This window comes from Lampetra fluviatilis, chromosome 5 (genome assembly GCF_964198595.1).
Source record: "Lampetra fluviatilis chromosome 5, kcLamFluv1.1, whole genome shotgun sequence".
Classification (NCBI taxonomy): Eukaryota; Metazoa; Chordata; class Hyperoartia; order Petromyzontiformes; family Petromyzontidae; genus Lampetra; species Lampetra fluviatilis.
Window position 1 is genome coordinate 23,114,078 of NC_136279.1, and position 20,719 is coordinate 23,134,796.

Sequence of the window (20,719 nt, forward strand, 5' to 3'; positions counted from 1 at the left end):
GCAAGCCTCCTGGCTACCATCAAAGGTTTGTACACGAAGCCATACAAATATACAAACACAGACATAATTTCAACCGTGATGATGGGTACAAACTCAGTAATCACTGGAAAGATGTTATTAACCACGCAAAAAAGACTTAATTACACTTTTTGGACCATCTTATCTGACAGGCACTATTTTAATTTACTTCACCGAGTGTTAACATCCCCAGTTATTTTTAACAGTACTCTCTTCATTTTTCAGCCTGCATTGGTATAAACATGGGCATTTTCGTTCCTTTGTTCTATCATGTGTATCAGACCTCCCCTCCCCCCTTTCTGCCCATTGTGTTGGCGTGCGCAGCAGCCGCGTCCAAGCCGTCGCCAAATGTTTTGTTGGCTCCCTCCCCCTCCCACCCCCCTCCCTCCCGATACGTTCCATTCATTGGCTACCACATTCTGATGAACTCCCCCCCCCTCTCCTCCCCCCCTTCAACTTGCTTATAAGGGATTACATTTTGAATCATTGCTTCACTTGATGCAGCTAATCTGGCTGTGACGGTCCCACCTGATGACGGAGACTTGTGTTGCCTCCGAAACGTCGTGAATTTTAATTTTATTTTTATTTTTGTTTTGTTTTATTTTACTTTCATTACTTTTAATGTTTTACCTACGTGACTTTACCGAAAAAACCTGAGAATATGAGAAGCACTTTCCCTCTCACTCTGTATATTAGAGTGAGGTTCGTGGCATCACATTTACAACCGTTATAGCCAAATGCAGCGCACTTGGGAACCCAGTTTAATCACGGCCGACTGCTTGGATGTGAACCCAGGGTCTCGGCTGTGCCAGCTCAGCCCTCTGACCTCTGAGTCAGCCGGCCGCCTCCCAGATTGACTGCACCTGACAAGCCACATTCGTACCACACTCTGTCTCGAAAACAGACGCGGCGGGGAACTTTATGCATTGAATAATTTAAATGTTGGACAAATTGATTATTACTATTGCATGTGCAAATTAAGTAGCCAGTATTTTTATATATATATCTTTAAAATGTCGACTTAAATTAATTTGAGACATTGTGTGTGTGTGTGTGTAATAATAACGGTCTTTCATTACTCGAGGTAAAACTAATTGAGTCTCAGGATTATTTTATTAAGGGAGATTCCAGCAATAGTATGTACGGTCAATTCGATTTGTGATTTGGCGTGGGATGACAAACAGAGAACCGGGAGAAACCCCACACAGTCCGAGCTCCACACAGATTCAAACATCCACTGGTGCACTGCTATCGCCTGGCCACTTCGCAGACCAAGCCTGGGACCCCCCCCCCCTCCCACCAGGGATTCCTCCATCCAAGTACGAACCATGTTTAGAGGCTGCTTAGCCTCCAAGACCTGACAAGATGGGACGCATCGTGGGTAGTTTTGTCCTTGCTGTCGAGGAGTAGACGCTGTGGGGGGACGACCACGGTGGCGGAGAAGTTGACTGCACAGGCAGTGCCCCTGTCCTGGGAGTTACGGCTTGGAAAGGCCCCTCATTCGCCGGGCCATGAGGAGGGCAATTGGACAGGGCACCCCCCCCCCCTGCCCACCCCCGTTTAGTTTTTAACCAGGCCTCATACCATCCACACTACTAACGCCCCTGCACGTACGAATTGTGTTCCTTTAGAAATTGTCATCATCGCAACAATTATAATTGTGTACATTTTTTTTCTTTTACACATTTATGATTAACTTCACGAGCCATCTCACAGTGGCCACCAACTCAATGGCATGGCGCTAACTGAATCAGATCTCTGCAATCACCGTATTTTATCCCTGACGCCAGTATAATTGGAGTCGCATGGATTTTTTTCGAGGTCCACCGGTTTTTCCCTCCACATATAGAGTCAACATCACGCGTTTAGAGTATGTGGCTGCTGCTATACATGTCCACGTAATCAGCCACTTGGTTGGCCATTGGTGGCCTGGTCGCTTCTGAAAAGAGCTACATAGCTCCTTGGGCTTCATTCATAATAAAGGTTTTTGGGTTTAGATCGCGTGAGTTTAAATGTGTCACAACCCTCCACCACCCGACACGGCCAATCAGTAGAAAATGTGTCACGTTAACAAAACGCCAATTAGAATACTGGTCGCGAAAGCCTACGTGTTAAACTCAGTGGGTTTTATCTGGTAAAATAAAGAAACACAGTTTATAGTTTTTAGAGTTTATTTCCAAATGACTTGGTCGAGCAGCCCAACCGGTTTATTTCTGCCCGTGCCTTACTCGGTGTGTCTACCTGTCCACCTCTCCATCTATGTCTCCGCCCATCCCTTATCTCCTCGTTCGTCTTTGTCCGTGTGTCCCCGTCTGTGCGTGTGCGTGCGTCTGCGTGTCTGTCGGCCTGCTCTTCCCTTTGTGCCCGTCCGTCAATCGGTCAATCCGTCTGTCTGTCCGCCTCTGCCTCGGCGCCATCGCCATCGTCGTTAAGATCTCGGAGACGTACGCGTTCCTCCCACGGGAAGCCGTCACCAAGTTCCTGATGAGCTGCACCGAGTGCCAGAAGCGAATGCATCTCAGCCCCCGCGCTGCCGAGCACAAGGGTGAGCCCCAAGTATCACCGCTCGCCACCCGCGCGCCACCCCTGTGCCACCCAGCGCCACACCACCATGCCACCGCTCGTCACCCCGCACCACCGCTCACCGAGCCACCCAGCGCCACCCCCCGCCACCGAACCACCGCCCAGCGTCACCCCACGCCACTACTCACCACCCAGCACCACCCAGCACCACCCCACGCCACCACTCGCCATCCCAGCGTCACCCCACGCCACCACTCGCCATCCCAGCGTCACCCCACACCACCACTCACCACCCAGCACCACCCCACGCCACCGCTCACCACCCAGCACCACCCCACGCCACCACTCACCACCCAGCACCACCCCACGCCACCACTCGCCATCCCAGCGTCACCCCACGCCACCGCTCACCACCCAGCACCACCCCACGCCACCACTCGCCATCCCAGCGTCACCCCACGCCACCACTCACCACCCAGCACCACCCCACGCCACCACTCGCCATCCCAGCGTCACCCAGCACCACCCCACGCCACCGCTCACCACCCAGCACCACCCCACGCCACCGCTCACCACCCAGCACCACCCAGCACCACCCCACGCCACCGCTCACCACCCAGCACCACCCCACGCCACCGCTCACCACCCAGCACCACCCCACGCCACCACTCGCCATCCCAGCACCACCCCACACCACCACTCGCCACCCCAGCACCACCCCACGCCACCACTCGCCACCCTGCGCCGCCACTCACCAGGCCACCCCGCATCTCCTCTGGGGGTCGCCGTGATGTCAGATTTCACGATGTAATGATTGTCGTGGCGGTGACGTGGCCCGGCGGTAGCGCGTTTTGCCGCCTGTTGCACTGGATCGCGGTTTGATTCCGACAGGACGCCCTGGGTAATACTACGATGTGTGCATTAACCATCGAATACTCGGTGCCATCCACTCTACAGTTGACGTTGAATATTCCGTGATGTCATTTGAAGAAGAGTGGGCCATCGTGTGTAGGCATTGAGCTCTAAGTTTGCCAAATAAATAAAAAAAGACCAATTACTTATTTTTGGAAACACCGAATTAATCTTTCATTACTGCAAACCACTTGTCAGGACCCTCCTCATCAACAAGGGTGTTGACACCCGTTGAGGCTCTCCCGGGTAAATAAGGGGAATAATAACCTCGATACGATCTTCCCATGACTTTGTAATTTGTATTTCACACCTGCATCGTATTGTTTATTGTGCTCCGCTGAACTTCCCCTACGAACAGAGAATTAATTAAAAGTTCTTCATCTGCAGTTCGACACCAGCCTGCCACGACTCTTCTCATCATCGCGACCCTGTAATGCCCAGAGCGCACACGCCGTCACAGGAGCAACCGGAGAAGACAACTTAATATAGAGAGGATCGCGGAGCTTGGGCAATTGTTGGTGGCAGCTCAACAACCTGGCTGCTGCCTTCGCCCGCATCTGGGCCGCCCCCTTTCTACGAGAGCGAGCGAATACCGTGTACAAGTTGTAACCGCGATGATGATTATTATAAAACGTGATAACTCCATGTCGAATGCAGTCCCTGTATTCATTCTTCTCTTCCCTTTGGCTTTTTTTCTCCCCCGCTACCCCCCCCCCCCCCCAACAACGACGTCCGCAACTTCACCAGAAAACGAGCACCCGCCCGCCCTGCTCTCGGACGACATCGATTACAACCTGCCGCTCACGACCACCTACATGAAGCACATGCGCCTGCATCTGCTGGACGCCAACAGACAGGTGAGGGGGCCTCCACCCACCCACCCACCCACCTCCACCTGCCTCCACCTGCCTCCACACACGGACACACTCAGGGCTCTCGCTGCCCCCCTCCCTCCCCCTGGGACTTCAGAACAAGACCCCCCACTCCTCCACACCTCCCACTACACATCCAACTCTCCCCTTACAGATACAGACGCACGGAACGAATCAACCGTCCCATTACAGGTTATGTAATAAATGTAAAAAAAAAAATAACAATTATAGGAATACTATAAGGTCGTCAATAAATGGAGCACTGCCCCTCACACCGCAATTCTTTACCCACCCCGCTCGTCCCCGCCTTCCCCGCGCTTAGCACAGCGCACTGACCAGCACGGTGAAGTATGGCCGTCAACAAACCCTCCGCTTCTCCCCCGATCAGCCGATATGGCGTGGCGATCCCTTCATCCTTCATCCGGCAGTGTCCTGAAAATTATTCCGTGAATTATTATCGCTGGCACATAGCAAAGAGTCCCCCATATAGCCTTCAACAGACTGCTAGGGAAAGTGCTGTTGGCAAGTGCCTACGCCAGGGGTGGGGAACCTTCTTTCTGCCAAGGGCCATTTGGATATTTCTAACATCATTCACGGGCCATACAAAATTATCAACTTAAAAATCAGCCTGTTATATTTGGTCAAACATTTAATGAACTCACCCCTAATGTGATGGCTGGAACTGCTTCTCTTTCGTGAGGCGTGTGATGTTAGCTTGTATTGATGATGTTGCTACTCGCAACTGCTTTTCCAGGTTTGCTCCTAGATTTATTGAATTTCGAGTCCCGCCTGCGGTTGCCTTGGCAGGGCCACACCAAATGATTTCGCGGGCCTCGTACGCCCTATGAAGACCGCCACGGCACACGAGGAGGGGGTGGGGAGTTAATTACACCACGCCCGGCCTTGTTTGTCTCCCAAGCGGTGATGTTTACACACCACATTGGGGAGGCCCACGACCGGTTCAGATATTGGCCACTGGGTGTTGGCCGTGAGCGGGTAATCGAACTCGGGTCGCCGAGGTTCGCAGCTAACCGCTGCCCACGCGCGCGCGAGTTGACACTCACGGCTGGACCACGTGCTGGGAAAAGTGACCGGCCTTACGAGACGACTCCACCACTCACCCGTTACGACCAGACGCTGCTGCCACTCGCGGGGCAGCTCGGCCACTGCGATGTAGCGATTGGGCACGTGGTGAGAGAACCTGTGCCCACACCAGCCTCCTACCCTACCAATGCCCCCCTCCCCACGCCGTTCCAGCCGGCCACCCCCCTCCTCCACCAACACCATCACCCCATCCTACTCTCGTTCACTGCTGGTCAGGACCGGCTCGGGTTGGTGCTGTGAGGTCACCTCTACTATCCCGTCTCTGACAACGCTCCTCTCCGCAAACAGCACCCTCCCCTCACTGCCCCCACCTCCCCAGCACCCCCCGCTGCTCCCACCCAGAGCACACAAACAACCGTCGCGGTTACGCCCTCGAGCCAAACCCCGACGACTCTCGCCCACACAATGGGCCCTCTCACCTGGCCATCATAATTTTCGTTCATTCTCATCCATCCATCCGTGTGCTGAGCATTCCATGTTCACTCGCAGCCCTTCGTTAATCCACTGCTGGATTGAAGACCACCCAATGCTGTGTCGGTTATGGGGGTTGTCTGACCATACTCTGACACACGCCGGGCAATCGTGGGTCAGTTCAGGGGTGGGGGCAAGGGGCAATCCAGATGCCACTGTCCGATGACGTAGGATGTGTCCCATGGAATTTGGTTCATGGCGCAGTGCGCCACCCCCCCTGCCCCCCCAAGAGAGTGCAGTGTCCGTGTACCTTTTTTATATCAACTATAGGCACGGTTGACGTGTTGACGTGTTATCTATTTGACTGATTATTGGATTAGCACAAAAAAAACTTGCTGATGTAACAATTTCCGTCAGTTTTGTCAGTCACTCGTGTGTAAATCGGTCTCTCAAACGTAGCCCCAATCACAAATGACTGCAAAAATAAAAACATCGTTATAAATTTTGGGGTTCTTTTTCCCCCACTTAATTTTTGGCGAAAGTCCACAAATTACACACTTTGGTTTAACTGCCACGCAACGACGAACAATGCCTCTACAGCCGCTCATGTTTCACAGTGCGTCACCGACTATCACGGTCGGCTACGTACGGTACAAAAGAGGTTCAAACACACACACATACACTGTACAAACATACTCAAAGGGCTCTCAGAAGTAGTTCCGTTATATCTCCTTGCACGGCGCCGACGCCGCCGTGGTTCTAACGCGGGGCACGGGGCTCTCGTGGCGCGGCGCTGATTGCACGATTGGAGAGACGGGCGGCGGGGGGTGGAAATGTGGAAACCCCCAAAGCAAAGGGGGCAGGGTGGGGGTGCTCTTTTCAGGGTGAAGTTCGTGTTAAATCAGCTCCTGCTCGGCCTCACCGTCTGCTGTCAGCCGCCCAGGTGATTATTAAGAGCTCCAGCCACGACGCCAGATGTAAAGCAGCCGGCGAGTGCTGGGATGCGCTGGAAAGCTCCTGGTCCTTTGAGAGCGCCGGTTTTGTTTCCTCCTAAAAATGCGAGCTTTTGTAATTTAATCATTTCCCAAACGCCGCGCCGCGCCGACAGCCATCACAGGGGACCGGCTCCGATCTGCATGGAGCGCAGTGACAACGCTCACGGCGCTCTGTGCACACAAATAGCGGCGGAGCGTTGGTAATGAATACATCACTGTTGATACACCCCACGATCACGTGGGCATGCGTTGCAGTCCCTCGTTGTCAGTCCGCTGCTGGCCGAGGGCCCTCCTCTGCGCCGTGCGGGTCGACGGGACTCGTTTGACCACACGCCACCACGTTGGTCAGTCCATGGACTGACATCTCAACTCAAGTTGTCGCGTTCACAGCGGTGTGCGGCTAACGACGGCGCCAACACTCCAGAAATCATGAGCTGCTGCCATTGTCGATAATGCATATGCATATCAATAAGGCGCAACGTTGTTTTTTTTAATGACAAAAAAATAACTGTCTGGTGTCTGCACAAGGAGCCGTCACCACTGCAAGAGAGATATTCTCCGTGTGATCTCACACGGTTTAGTAAATGCCATCAATGTCTGGCAGAAAGAGGGTTGCTCCCATCCCATCCAGTCGCGGCATTTTCCTTCCGAGATGATGAAATGTCGCGTTTAAGAAACTAAACGCACCGGGTTTAAACAAATAAACAAAAACCCGCCACATTTGGTAATGGCTACAGCTCCAACCCAGAGAGCGGCGGTGGCGGCAGTGGAGAAATGTCGAGGAAGGTTCACAGGTGCGTGACGACGATTCACCTGCATTCCGGTGATGGTGTGGCCTAACACACACCGATGAGGAAGTCAAGAGCAGATACCCTGCCTCTAGCCGTGGCTCACCATCTCGAGTGCGGAGTGCGGGGGGTGAGCGTGTGGGCCGAGATGGAGGGCGCTTGACCTATGAACCCAGAGTCCACCTCTTCTACAAACGATCTCGATGTTCGCTCGTGCCCAACGCTTCCAGAGGCTCCGGGTTTTTTACGCGTCTCGAGGAGCGGTCGCGTTGAGATGTTTTATGAACCAAAACTGCATCTTTTTGTGGAGCTGTGTGTGTCTGCCCTCGGGCAGAGCATTTAAGAATGACGCAGGTGATACCATCCTCTGTGTTTTCAGTAATTGTCTCGATGTAGTAGCCGTACGGTAGATATGGTTGTTGTACAGCAGTTGCATCCCTGTATGTGCCCTCGCGACACCTGTTCTGGTTTTTCTGCTGTTATCAGTCTTTATTTCAACAACCCCGTTGGATCCGTAATTTTTACACTTGAAGTCAGCAGTGGGTGGATGTAAATATCCAGGCCTGGGCACAACCGATTGCCCCGTGAAAGAGTTTTGTTATCTGCAGTGAGTTGTATTATTGCGTTGCCTTTTAAAGGGACGCATCGTTCAGGAGGATGAGCGAGAGGCATTGCCATGGCTTTAACTACTTACTGTGGTGGTGGGTTGGGGTGGCATCTGCCTCTAAAGCTAAGTTGACTCAGCCTCAAATGAGTACCTGGTGCGGTGTGTAAACATCGGCACTGGGTAAATGTTGTGGATTTACTCTCCAACACACCGGTGGGCTGAAGTAGTAACTTATTTGCTCGTTGTTTACGTGACAAACCTTACTGGCTGTCGGGTGATGGAGGGTTACGACACATTTTTGCTTACACGATCTAACCCAAAAACCTTTATTATGGGGATACAAAGGCGGAAAGCCGTGGTGCTGACCACCCACCCCCTCGTGTGCCGTTCCGGCTTTCATAGGTTATCGCGAACAGCACTTGCCCCAACAGTCTGTGAAGGCTATATATGGGGGATCTTTGTCTTTATCAATACACAGTACGTGTCGCGTATGGACGTTGGAGGGGGAACAGTGGCAGAGTGATAGACGCACTGCGCTACCATCTGAGTTCGATTCCCGACCACGGCTGACATCGATAGACGAGTGGTATCATAACTGGTCACGGGCTTCCCCTAGGTCAACTTGGCCTGAAGAAAACACTTTGGTGTGTAAACATCAGCACTAGGTAGACAAAGGCGGACAGGCGCGCTGCGGATATAAGCCGTCCCATCATGCACCATACCGACCCTGAATGGGCGCTAACAGCACTTGGGTGTCCCCAACAGTCTATAACACGATGTAACACGTGTTATGTTCCTGGGTAGTAAGTGTTATTTTCCAATTGCTTATGCCTCAAAAGTACAGACAATGGCTATTATTCCCCACCAACTTTGCTTTTGTGACCAGGACACAAATGTCACACGTTTTCTCATTGAAAATAGGTACATTTAAAAAATATCACTGTCCTGGTCACAAAAGCAAAGTTGGTGGGGAATAATAGCCATTGTCTGTACTTTTGAGGCATAAGCAATTGGAAAATAACACTTACTACCCAGGAACAAAACAAAATAAGTGTTTTTGTTACGCAGCGTAATCAATGTGTTGTTGGTTGTCAATCATTGGCCCTAGGTCACCCTCGCAAAGAAAGAGGAGACGTTGACTGACGTCTCATTGGGGGTTCTCGGCAGGGGAGAAGAAAGCACTGTACTCTGCACTGTATATCAATCCATCGATCGATCAGGGCTCCACGTGAGCACTGTACCCTGACTGTGGCCATGGCGAGGACAGGGGGAAGGTGATTGCTGGGCCCCCTGGGAGGGCTTCCCCGTGCGGTGTGGTCCGAACCATGAACACCCACGGGGGGACGGGACGGGTGACGTGGGGAAGCAGGAGGAGGATGGATGGGCGAGTGGGTGGGTGGGCAAACCCGGCAGAAGTAGAGCCTGGCACCCCCCCCCCCCCCATTAGGGGCCATCCATTTAGTACGCACGCATGGAGGGGGGAGTGAGGGTTAACCCAAATGCGTACGCTTGTGTATGGGGGGGAGTCTACTGACTATGTACGTACGCATAGGAAACGGAGGGGTTGAAGCCTCGATAATAATTTGTCGACATCGGCCTTCAAATGAGCCACAGTTCAGTGTCTTCAGCTGTGAGACAACAAGTCCTGCCGGGAGAGGTGGGACTGTGGGAGAGGCGTCACTTCGTGTGCCACCGTGCCCCTGACTGCAGCCATCACGCAGCTCAGCAAAATGAGTGGCCAAGGTACGCGAACTTAATTCTTTAATGCAGCCGGCGGGGGGTTATCTGTTTGCTTAAACACGTTAATTATTAATCCTTGATCGTTTATGCGTGGATTAAATATCGGCCGTTCTATAGGATTCGGTGGGGGGGGGGGTCAATCGTACGTACGCAGGTGGGGGGGGGGGTGTAAAGTCCGCGTGCGTATAGGTAGGGGGGGAGGGGTCAAGTTTTGACAGATTTTTGCGTACCTACTAAATGGATGTCCCCCATATGTGTGTGTGTCTGTGTGTGTGTGCGCCAAATGAAGGACACGTTTGGTTTGTCCTGACAGCAGGGTAGTTGATTCGTGCGCGTGTGCGCTTGATTGAGTGCGAGCGTGTGTGAGGTCGAGTGTGTGTGTCTTTGTGTGTGAGTCTCTGTGTGAGTCTCTGTGTGTGAGAATGGGGAGCGGTAGTGTAGCGGTTAGCGCGCTGCGCTATGAACCCGGCAACTCGTCTTCGATTCCCGCTCACGGCCAACACCAGTGACGATTATCTGAACCGGTCCTGGGCCTCCCGTAGGTCGATTCAGCCTCAAATGAGTACCTGGTACGATATGTAAACAGCGCCACTAGGGAGACAAAGGCGGTCGGGCGTTGTGCTGGCCACCCACCCCCTCGTGTACCGTTCCGGCCTTCATAGGTGCTCGCTAACAGCACCTGCCCCTACAGTCTGTTAAGGCTATATGGGGGATCATTGTGTTTGAGAGTGGGGAGCGGTGGTGTAGTGGTTAGCCCTACGCTGCGCTACGAACCTGGCGACCGGGGTTCGATTCCCGCTCGCGGCCAACACCAGTGACGATTATTTTAACCGGTCCCGGGCCTCCCTTAGGTCGACTCAGCCTCAAATGAGTACCTGGTGCTGTGTGTAAACATCGCCACTGGGAAGACAAAGGCGGCCGGGCGTGGTGTTTACCACCCTCGTGTGCCGTGCCGGCCTTCATAGGTGCTCGCTAACAGCACTTGCCCCAGTAGTCTATACATGTTAAGTGTAGTGATACTGAAGTGATACTTATCACTACACTTACGCGCTCAGAACCAATTGATTTTACAGCCTGGTCTGGACCTCCCTTAGGACTCGACCTAAAACGTTTACAGTATCAAATGAGGCTCAGTTCATTCATCTTCCCAATTACACACACACATTATGGACTGTAGCACAGTAAAACGCCAAGACAGTGCTGTGCAGACAGCGACTTGTGTTCTTGTGTCAGTAACACGCTACCACACACACACACAACCATCAAAGGCCAAAGAGCCCCCCCCACCCCCCGTGTAGCCTCGACAGACTGTTGTGGCAAGTGCTGCTAGCGATAGCACCCATATGAAGGGCGGCACTGTGGCACACGAGAGGGTGGGTGGAAAACACCACGCCCGGCCGCCTTTGTCTTCCCGGTGGCGATGTTCTAACAACACAATCACCAGGTACTCATTTGAGGCTGAGTCGACCTAGGGGGAAGGCACCAGCGCCGGTTAACATATTCATAGTCACCGTTATTGGCCGTGAGCGGGATGGTGGTGGCGTGGATCGAACTCGTAGCGCAGTGCAGCGCTAACCACTGCGCCACCGCTCCCCCACTTCACCATCATGATCACCACCAGCACCATCACCGCTACCACCACCACCACATCACTGCTTAAATCCCTCCCTCTCGTCCCGCGCACCCCTCCTCCTCTTCCCCCCGCGCGCACTGCGCTCCGTGCGCTGCTCCCACTCTGCCTCGGCTCAATGACGTTTCCTGCGAGGCACAGCCAGCTGATGCTGCTGATGCTGTAGCTGCTGCTGCTGTAGCTGATGCTGCTGCTGGTTTGAGTCTGACCGGAGTACCCCCCCCCCCCCGCTTGGCGTAAGACCCCCCACACCACCCACACCCCCCGCATGCTTCTGGGTTCCACGGGCACCGACTGGGCCCCCCGTCGACCTCGTGCTAAGGGACGAGGTCGGGGCAGATTGGCGAGAGAGAGAGGACGGTGAGTGATTTCAGACTTGGCATCATTGTGGTGGCGGTGGTGGTGATAATCGTCGGTCTGAATCGTCAATCGGCATCATCAGTCGATCAGCATCATCAGTCGATCAGCATCATCATCAACATAAGTCATCATCATCATTGCTATCATAAGCGCAAGTGAACGACTGTGTTGTTGGCTGTAGTACTGTACGGTTACGGTTATTTTGTATTTTGTGTTAATTCACTCCGATCATCATCACACCCTCTCCCCCACCCTCTCTCTTCTCTATCCCCCTCCTCCCATTACCCCTCCCCTCTCTTTCCATCCTGTCTCTGATCCCATCACACCCCACTTAACACATCCCCCACAGCGCCTCACACACACATCCACTCCGATCCACACACACACATCCACCCCGATCTACACACGTATTGAGTGTCTATTGAGAGTGTGTGTGTATATGGGGTGGGGGGGGGGTATTGGGTAAGTTGTGTAGATTGTTTTTTTCTCGGTGTGTGTTGTATGTGTGCCTTGAATGTTTATGTTTGTTTTATGGTAGCTTCTGTGTTGCATATTCAGTAAATGCTATGTTTCTCAGTGTGATTTTTCTATTGTGTGTTTATGTGTGTACATACTGCCTTGAGTGTGTTATTGTTACATATATTGTACAGTAGACACGTGCTACATGCACAAGGGTCATGTTTGAGTGTCTTGATTGTGTTGTCAGTGTGTGTCTTGTATGTATGCAAGTCTTATGTGAAGTGTCTGGTGTAGAATGTATGTGGCACTGTATATTGATGTGTGTGCTGATTGCGTTATTGGGTAAGGGCGTGTTCTGTTGAATATATATTAGTGTGTGTGTATACAACAAAATAATGCAGTATCTTCATATTTTAACTGGTCTTGGAACTCCCCTGGGTCGCTCAGCCTTAAATGAGTACCTGGTGCAGTGTACACATATCACCCCTTGGGAGACAAAGGCGGCCGGGCGTTACCCCCTCGTGTGCTGCGTTGGCCTTAACAAGTGCTCGCTAACAGCACTTGGCCCACCAGTCTGTTAAGGCTATACAGGGGATCTGTGTCCTTACATATGCATTGCATATCAACTCTGGTTCATGTCTAATATAGGGTGTGCAATACATCCGAGTGTCTTGAGTGTGCGTGTCTGTGTGTGTGTCTGTGTGCGTCTGTCTGTGTGTGTGTGTGTGTCTGTGTGTGTGTCTGTGTGTGTCTGTGTGTGTGTCTGTGTGTGTGGGTGTGGGGAGCGGTGGCGTAGCGGTTAGCGCGCTGCACTACGAACCTGGCGACCTGGGTTCGATTCCCGCTCACGGTGAACACCAGTGACGATTAGCTGAACCGGTCCTGGGCCTCCCTTAGGTCGACTGAGCCTTAAATGAGCACCTGGTGTGGTGTGTAAACATCAGCCACTGAGGAGACAAAGGCGGCCGGTCGTGGTTGTTGATGTGTGTCAAGTTGACAGTGTGCCAGAGTGCATACCTTGTGGATACTTTTCAAAGGATGCTTTAGTATGTGTGTACTATGTTTAGAGATACTTTATTATCTCAAAGAATATTTCCATTTGTTGTAACTGGATATCTGCAAGAGACCCACACACTCCGTGGCAGAGCGCGTTAGCCGTGGAAAACGAGGTTATTTTTCATTATTTCACCAGGTAAGGCCCACTAAGCTATGTGGCTCTTTTAAAGAGGCGACCGGACCACAAATGATAGCACAACGAAGTGGCTTATCACGTGGCAATTTATCGCAGCCAAATACTCTTCAACCGGAGGACCCGGAGAAAAATCCACGCGACCACGGCGAGAGAAACAAGCGAACTCCAAATAATATACAGCAGCAGCGTCAGGGTTGGGATTGAACCCACGACCTCCTGTATACCAGGCGAGGTAGTTAACATCTCCTAGCCACCGTGATGATGATGAGAGACAGAGACATGTACACTCCAAATATACAGCAGGCGTCAGGGTCGGGATTGAACCCACGACCTCCTGTATACCAGGCGAGGTAGTTAAACCTCTCGCCACTGCGGCGTCGTTCTGCTGTTCCATTTACCCCCCTCTCTTTCGCCTGGTGCCTGGGCCTCTCCGGGCTGTGCACCCTGGTGACTGGGCCTCTCCGGGCTGTGCACTCTGGTGCCTGGGCCTCTCCGGGCTGTGCACTCTGGTGACTGGGCCTCTCCGGGCTGTGCACTCTGGTGCCTGGGCCTCTCCGGGCTGTGCACTCTGGTGCCTGGGCTTCTTCCGGGCTGTGCATCCTGGTGCAGTGGCACCTCCGGGCCCCACTCGACAGCAACGCCTCTGGCCAAAAAACGACTCAGGCTTTGATGGATAAATTAAGAGCATTGTTACGGCTGTACTACAGTTGTACTCTTAATTCGCATTGCTTTGTGGGAAGTTTACTAGTTGTCCTATTGATGAGACTGGTCCCTCGTCATGGGAATGTGGAATTTCCATCACTGGCTCCGAACCACCCTCAGAGATGAGCACCATCCCATTGCTCATTTGAGCAGGACGATTTTTTTTTACCTTTGACCTTTTGGACTGTCCTTTTTGAAACCCCAGCCAAATGAAGGTCTCCTCTCTGTGTCGGCCATAGGGGTCGTTAGACCATACTTCACCACGATGATCAGTGTCTCATTGGCAAAAGTTGGGGGGGGTGGGACCAGGAAAGATGCAGATATCACTCGTCACTCAGGTCACCCGGGTTCAGAGTGCGGTTGTATAAGGAGCTAATTTAATATTTATTGCGGTCGATTGAATTCAAACTTTTCTTTCTCAAAGATGTGAAAGCACATGGAGCATTCAAACCGTAGGGACTGCGAAACGTTTCTTGAGGACAAGATAACGTGTATTTGTCAATCTCAGCACCTTAATAATAATAACAACGCTATACTGTTGGGTACTTATTCTGAAATCCGTCCAGTGTGTACTGCGGTAATATCCTTAATGTACAGTGTTGACCCGAGGGTTTATGGATGTGCTTTGAATTGCGTTTAAACCAAAGCGTGGAGGCGATCATGACGCACGCTTCACTGCATTTGGAACAAGAGTCTCTGGATTTCCAGGAGGGCCTCACTGAGGCTCCACAGATATTCTCACAAAATGTATCTGAGGATGTTTGGCCAATGCCCTAGTAAGTATTTTTTACTCCTAGGGTAAAGATCCATTCATCCACGCTGGTGTGGGCGGATTTTAGGAGTTGCGCGCCCCCGTGGATTATGGGAGTGGGAGAATTTTTGAATTCGTGGAGACTGGATTTTTGGAGTTGTAATGTACTTTATATTTTACGTACTTGGATATGTATAATTAGTTAAACCCGCCACCACCTGACACAATCAACTAGTAAGGTTTGTCACGTAAACAGAACATGCCAATTCATTACTATTCTTTGGGTCTTTCGGTAAAGTGACGTAGATAGATTCAAATATTTTTTTACATGAACAGATTAAATTTCTCACTAACACAGCTACCTCGCGCACCATCCTCGAGGCTGCTGCTTCACGATCTTCCGTTAACATGCTAATCTCTCACATTAACATGCTCATCTCTCACATTAACATGCCCATCTCTCACATTAACACGCTCATCTCTCACATTAACATGCTAATCTTTCACATTAACACGTTCATCTCTCACATGAACATGCCCATCTCTCACATTAACATGCTCATTTCTCACATTAACATGCCCATCTCTCACATTAACACGCTCATCTCTCACATTAACATGCTAATCTCTCACATTAACATGCCCATCTCTCACATTAACATGCTCATCTCTCACATTAACATGCCCATCTCTCACATTAACACGCTCATCTCTCACATTAACATGCTAATCTCTCACATTAACATGCTAATCTCTCACATTAACACGCTCATCTCTCACATTAACATGCTAATCTCTCACATTAACATGCTCATCTCTCACATTAACATGCTCATCTCTCACATTAACACGCTCATCTCTCACATTCACACGCTCATCTCTCACATTAACACGCTAATCTCTCACATTAACATGCTAATCTCTCACATTAATACGCTCATCTCTCACATTAACACGCTAATCTCTCACATTAACATGCTCATCTCTCACATTCACATGCTCACCTCTCACATTAACATTCTCATCTCTCACATTAACATGCTCATCTCTCACATTAACATGCTAATCTCTCACATTAACATGCTCATCTCTCGCATTAACATGCTCATCTCTCACATTAACACGCTCATCTCTCACATTCACATGCTCACCTCTCACATTAACATGCTAATCTCTCACATTAACACGCTCATCTCTCACATTAACACGCTAATCTCTCACATTAATGTACTCATCTCTCACATTAACGTGCTCATCTCTCACATTAACGTGCTCATCTCTCACATTAACACAGCCACCTTGGCTCCCTCGCCGTGGAGGACGCTCGGCCATCTTGCATTGACATGCTAATGTTTTTCCTGGCAGCCCTCTGATTGGTGGAGAGCCCACCGCCACCGCCGCGGTCGCTGCCCACCACCTGCATTGGCATTGGCTGCTGACATTTGGGCTCCGCCCATTTCAAACCTTTATAAGCAGTTTGTCTTCAGAAGCTAACCCCCCTTTTCCTGATGACGACCGCTTGTTTTGCGATCGAAGCATCGTAGTTATTTTGTTATTTTCTTTGAACTATCTCAGTGACTTTACCGAAAGACCCAAAGAATATGAATTCCTGCAGTCACGAAAGCCTTAAGTCAATTCATTACTAGTACAGCACACCGGTGTGTTGGAGAGCAAATCCACAACGTTTACAATCTGAGTACGACGTTTCACCAGTAATTAGAACTAGCATCATCAGGCGGACAGCCAGATTTGTGTTTACGTGACAAACCTTACTAATTGGCTGTGTCGGGTGGTGGCGGGTTAAACGATACTTATTTACGCGATCTAACCCCAAAAAAACTGTATTATGGATGATATTGGTCGCGAAGGCCTACGTGTTAAACAAATACAGATTTAGCATGGTTATTCTGAATGCGTAATGCTGAGTCTTCGATTCAGTCCAATCTGATTTCATGGTCTCCGACTTAGAACATTGCCCGTGTGCTGCTCCAGTGAGGAAAGGGAACTGCATAAGGGGGGAAATAGGCTTTCTCCGTCTCACAGTCAGACTTTCCAGCTGACTAGACCGATGTCTTGGATATTGCGCAGTGGTTTTTATAAATGAGCTATCGCGCCCTTAGCCGTGATGCTTTACTTTACGTACAATACGCCCATTGCAGTGAGATATATCTTAGCTTTAGAACAGGGTATACAGTATTTCAAAAGCAATTAATTGTACATTCATAATGGCCGGTCCAGGAATCCAATTTGACACTCTTAAGCTGACTGCAAAGGAATAGTTGTTGAACATAAAAGCGAAGCGATGCTCTTACACGTACGATGGTTGTCATGGTAATATATAATTTGGTGTTACATCTTGAGACTTAACAGGACTATTGGGGCACACCGTAAATTATCATCAACACCATTGTCAGAAACGAGGAGGCGACAGAGGCCCGTTGCACTGACCGGTATCCACGTCCACCCACCACGTCCTGGAGGGAGGCCTCCTCCTGCAAGGTTAGGCCGGGGTCACGACCTATCCGACGGGGTCACGACCTATCCGACGGGGTCACGACCTATCTGACGGGGTCACGACCTATCCGACGGGGTCACGGCCGATCCGAAGAGGTCACGGCCGATCCGAAGAGGTCACGGCTGATTTAACGAAGCCACGAGTCAATCGAACCGCTAACAGGATGGTGCCGAGATGGAGACGGAGGAGATGTACTCTCTGCCCGGACGGATAGAAGCAGAGCCCCGTGTGCGGGAGAGTCATCCTCCCCCATAATGCACGAATATTGCGGGACTATTGGGGAGGCACATCTTCAATAACAGGGATTTAAATGTGAAAATTGTTTAATGCAGAGAGACCTGGTGGTAATTTATGTTAAAACAGCTCATAATAAATCTTACAGCACTGCGCATCTCGTCCCATATTGACAATGGGAGGCATCTGAATGTGCTCTCCCAAACAGAGAGATGCATTTCTTCCTTCTCTTGCTTTTTTGTGAAATATGTATTACGCTCGTCCCTAGGAATGAGTAAAATACAGTAGAGAGAATTTATAATTCGCTTTAACAAATATATGTTCATTATTTTACACGGATAATGACTTCAGACTACATCCGACTCATTCTATGAGCCCCAGAATTCTATTAAAAATGCGAAGGTTTTACACTTTGACTGGGGTCTTGTGGAAGGTTAAATGAGAGAGAAAGCGCAGGATCATGATTGTAACCCGGGACAGTTCGAGACACTGGCACGGAGCCAACCGAGCAGCCGAGCGCAATGCAAATATCAATAGAACTCCATTCTGTATCCACATACAAATAAAAAATAGCTTCAGTCCATCAGTCTACGAGCTTTCCAGACCAATGTCTTTTTGCAACATTTAAGCAAGGATTACACTCCGTTTGAGCAAGGATCCGTTTCAACGTTTTTGGTTCTCATTAGCAGTCAGGCTTGTTAGATTAGTTTGTGTGCAGCCGAGCACAAAGATCGGATAGTGAGATATCAGGACGCGAGCCAGCCAATCCGGCTGTCGCTAGCGACGGTCACGCAGTGAGTTGCAGAGTTAAGCAAAAGTTAATGGTGTGTTTTTGTAATTGTGTGAATGTAAAACTATTAAAGGACCCGGAGAAAAATCCACGTGACCACGATGAGAGACATGAAAACTCCAAATATACAACAGGTGTCAGGGTCGAGATCGAACCCACGACCTCCTACATACCAGGCGGGGTAGCTAACACACTCGCCCACCCAGCCCACTGGTAGCATTGTGTCATTAAGGTGGCCGGGCGGCTCAATACCCCGAGATCCTGTGTATGTGGGATTCAACCATCTGTGATGAGCTTGGGTTCTGGGTTCTCAAGTGTGGAGAGTTGCTGGCCTCAGCATGGTCACAAATGACTGTGCACAAAACAATCGTAATATTAAATCATTTGTTTAATTAACCTGGCTTTTTTCACCTCTGAGATGATAAAAAATGCAACACACACTCTCAGCAGAGTTGTGGCCCCAGTGGGAACTGAGAGGCCTCTTTAACAGTTCTGTGAAGTCATCTTCTGGGGGATCTTCTCTGACACAGGGTGATGTACTGCTAACTGCGAGAACACGCCGATGGAAACGTCTTCATCTCTCGACGTTCCACCGGCACCACAGTTGTAATATAATTGGGCGAGGGAAAAAATCAGACAGAAAACATGACCGCGTAGCCACTCAGCCGAGTCTCCTGTAAACACTTGCTCCTTATAACGCAGTGGCGCTGTTAGACTCCCATAGATAATCAACTTTCGTAAATTCACCAAGCTAGAGCCACGGGCGATCAGCTCTGCTCTGCTGTGATGCGGCTCTGCATCACAGCAGAGCTGATGATTTTGTTCCACTTTCCGTTCGTCAAAAGGTGAAGTTCTTTTTCAGCCATCACGAGGTTGGCTCGGCGGCAGAACGAGCGGAACGTCCGCGAGTTCAAATCCCGATCGAGGCATTGGCTCAGCCCATCATCCTGCCGGGGTCTGTAAAATAGCTACCACATTGCGGGGAAGTCAGCAGTGATTGTTCTATGGATAGAATCATCCCCGCCATAGGAATGAAGAATTTCCACCACTGGTCCAGGGCTGTAAACAGGAGTTGAGCACCACCTCAATGCTCACTTGAGCAGCAAATCCGTTACATGTTTTGACGTGACACCTGCACACACAGCGGCCTGTTCTCGGGAGTTGTGATGTAACCGGATCTTAACTTCCACCCCGCAGCAGATGGCCCCGCTGTGGTAAATTTCGCGGTAGCGATGAGAATTAAAGCGTCGCATCTGCGCCCTTTGTCCCGGCGGCTTTTCCTCCGTTTGTTCGATGGCGAGACGGACTGAGAATTGTATTGGCCCTGCAATCGCTTTCTCTCGCCACCCCTGTATTTGATCCACTCTGAGAAGTTGACCACAAGCGTTGGACGAGGGCGTACCCACATTTTACCCCACCAGGCGTGACCCACCAATCGACGACACTGCTGAGTAGACAGACGGAAGGGGATTTGAGAAACTTGCCCCATTGTTTTAACCGCCACGCCGAGAGACGGAGTATATTGGCAGTGTCTGTTCTTAAAGCCTTTGGTGTTATTTAATGGTATTCGTGACTCTGGCAATCCAGTCTGAATGGCGCCGACAGTGTGTTTGTATGTATAACTTATTTCGCAGGACAACAAACTAAACGCAACATCAAAAAATCTAGGGCTTTCTGTGGCAAAGATATTCGCGTGGTATGAACGAGCAATTGCAGGGCTCCACCTTTACTTTTTTTTGTACAAGTGGACGAGCAGCTGTGGAAAAGGAGCCCCTCACATAAACATCCTGTGCCGAGACCAACATTCAGAACAGGGCCCGTCCCAAGACGGGGACCCCGTGGCGGCGGATCTCATGGGGGCACTCTTATTGAACGAGACGCGTATTTGAGGGCAACATTTGTGAAATGTTCCTAACACGGAGCGAGCGCAGGAAAGAGAGAGGAGCGTGAGTCTGGCGAGTAAAGAGTGATGTAGGAGGATGCACTGCGAGTGGTGGGGGGTGCTAGGCAGTTTGGCTCGTAAATAATTAACGTTTTAGACACAAGACTGAGACACAGGGCACACTGAAGCGGTCGTCCTGGGAATAAACTCTCACTAATTGTTTTGCTCACAACC

At 50.6% G+C, this 20,719-nt stretch overlaps 1 protein-coding gene across 2 annotated transcripts in view; it reads left to right on the forward strand.

Annotated features, from left to right (window-relative positions):
* The window catches only part of LOC144932772 (nucleolar protein 4-like), a 141,692-nt gene that overhangs the window by 45,803 nt on the left and 75,170 nt on the right, over positions 1-20,719 (forward strand). For both annotated transcript variants that reach the window (XM_078857215.1, XM_078857217.1), the window contains exons 3-4: positions 2,452-2,563; positions 4,201-4,310. In XM_078857215.1, coding sequence (XP_078713341.1) covers positions 2,452-2,563; positions 4,201-4,310 — 222 coding nt within the window. The remainder of the gene's footprint in view (positions 1-2,451; positions 2,564-4,200; positions 4,311-20,719) is intronic.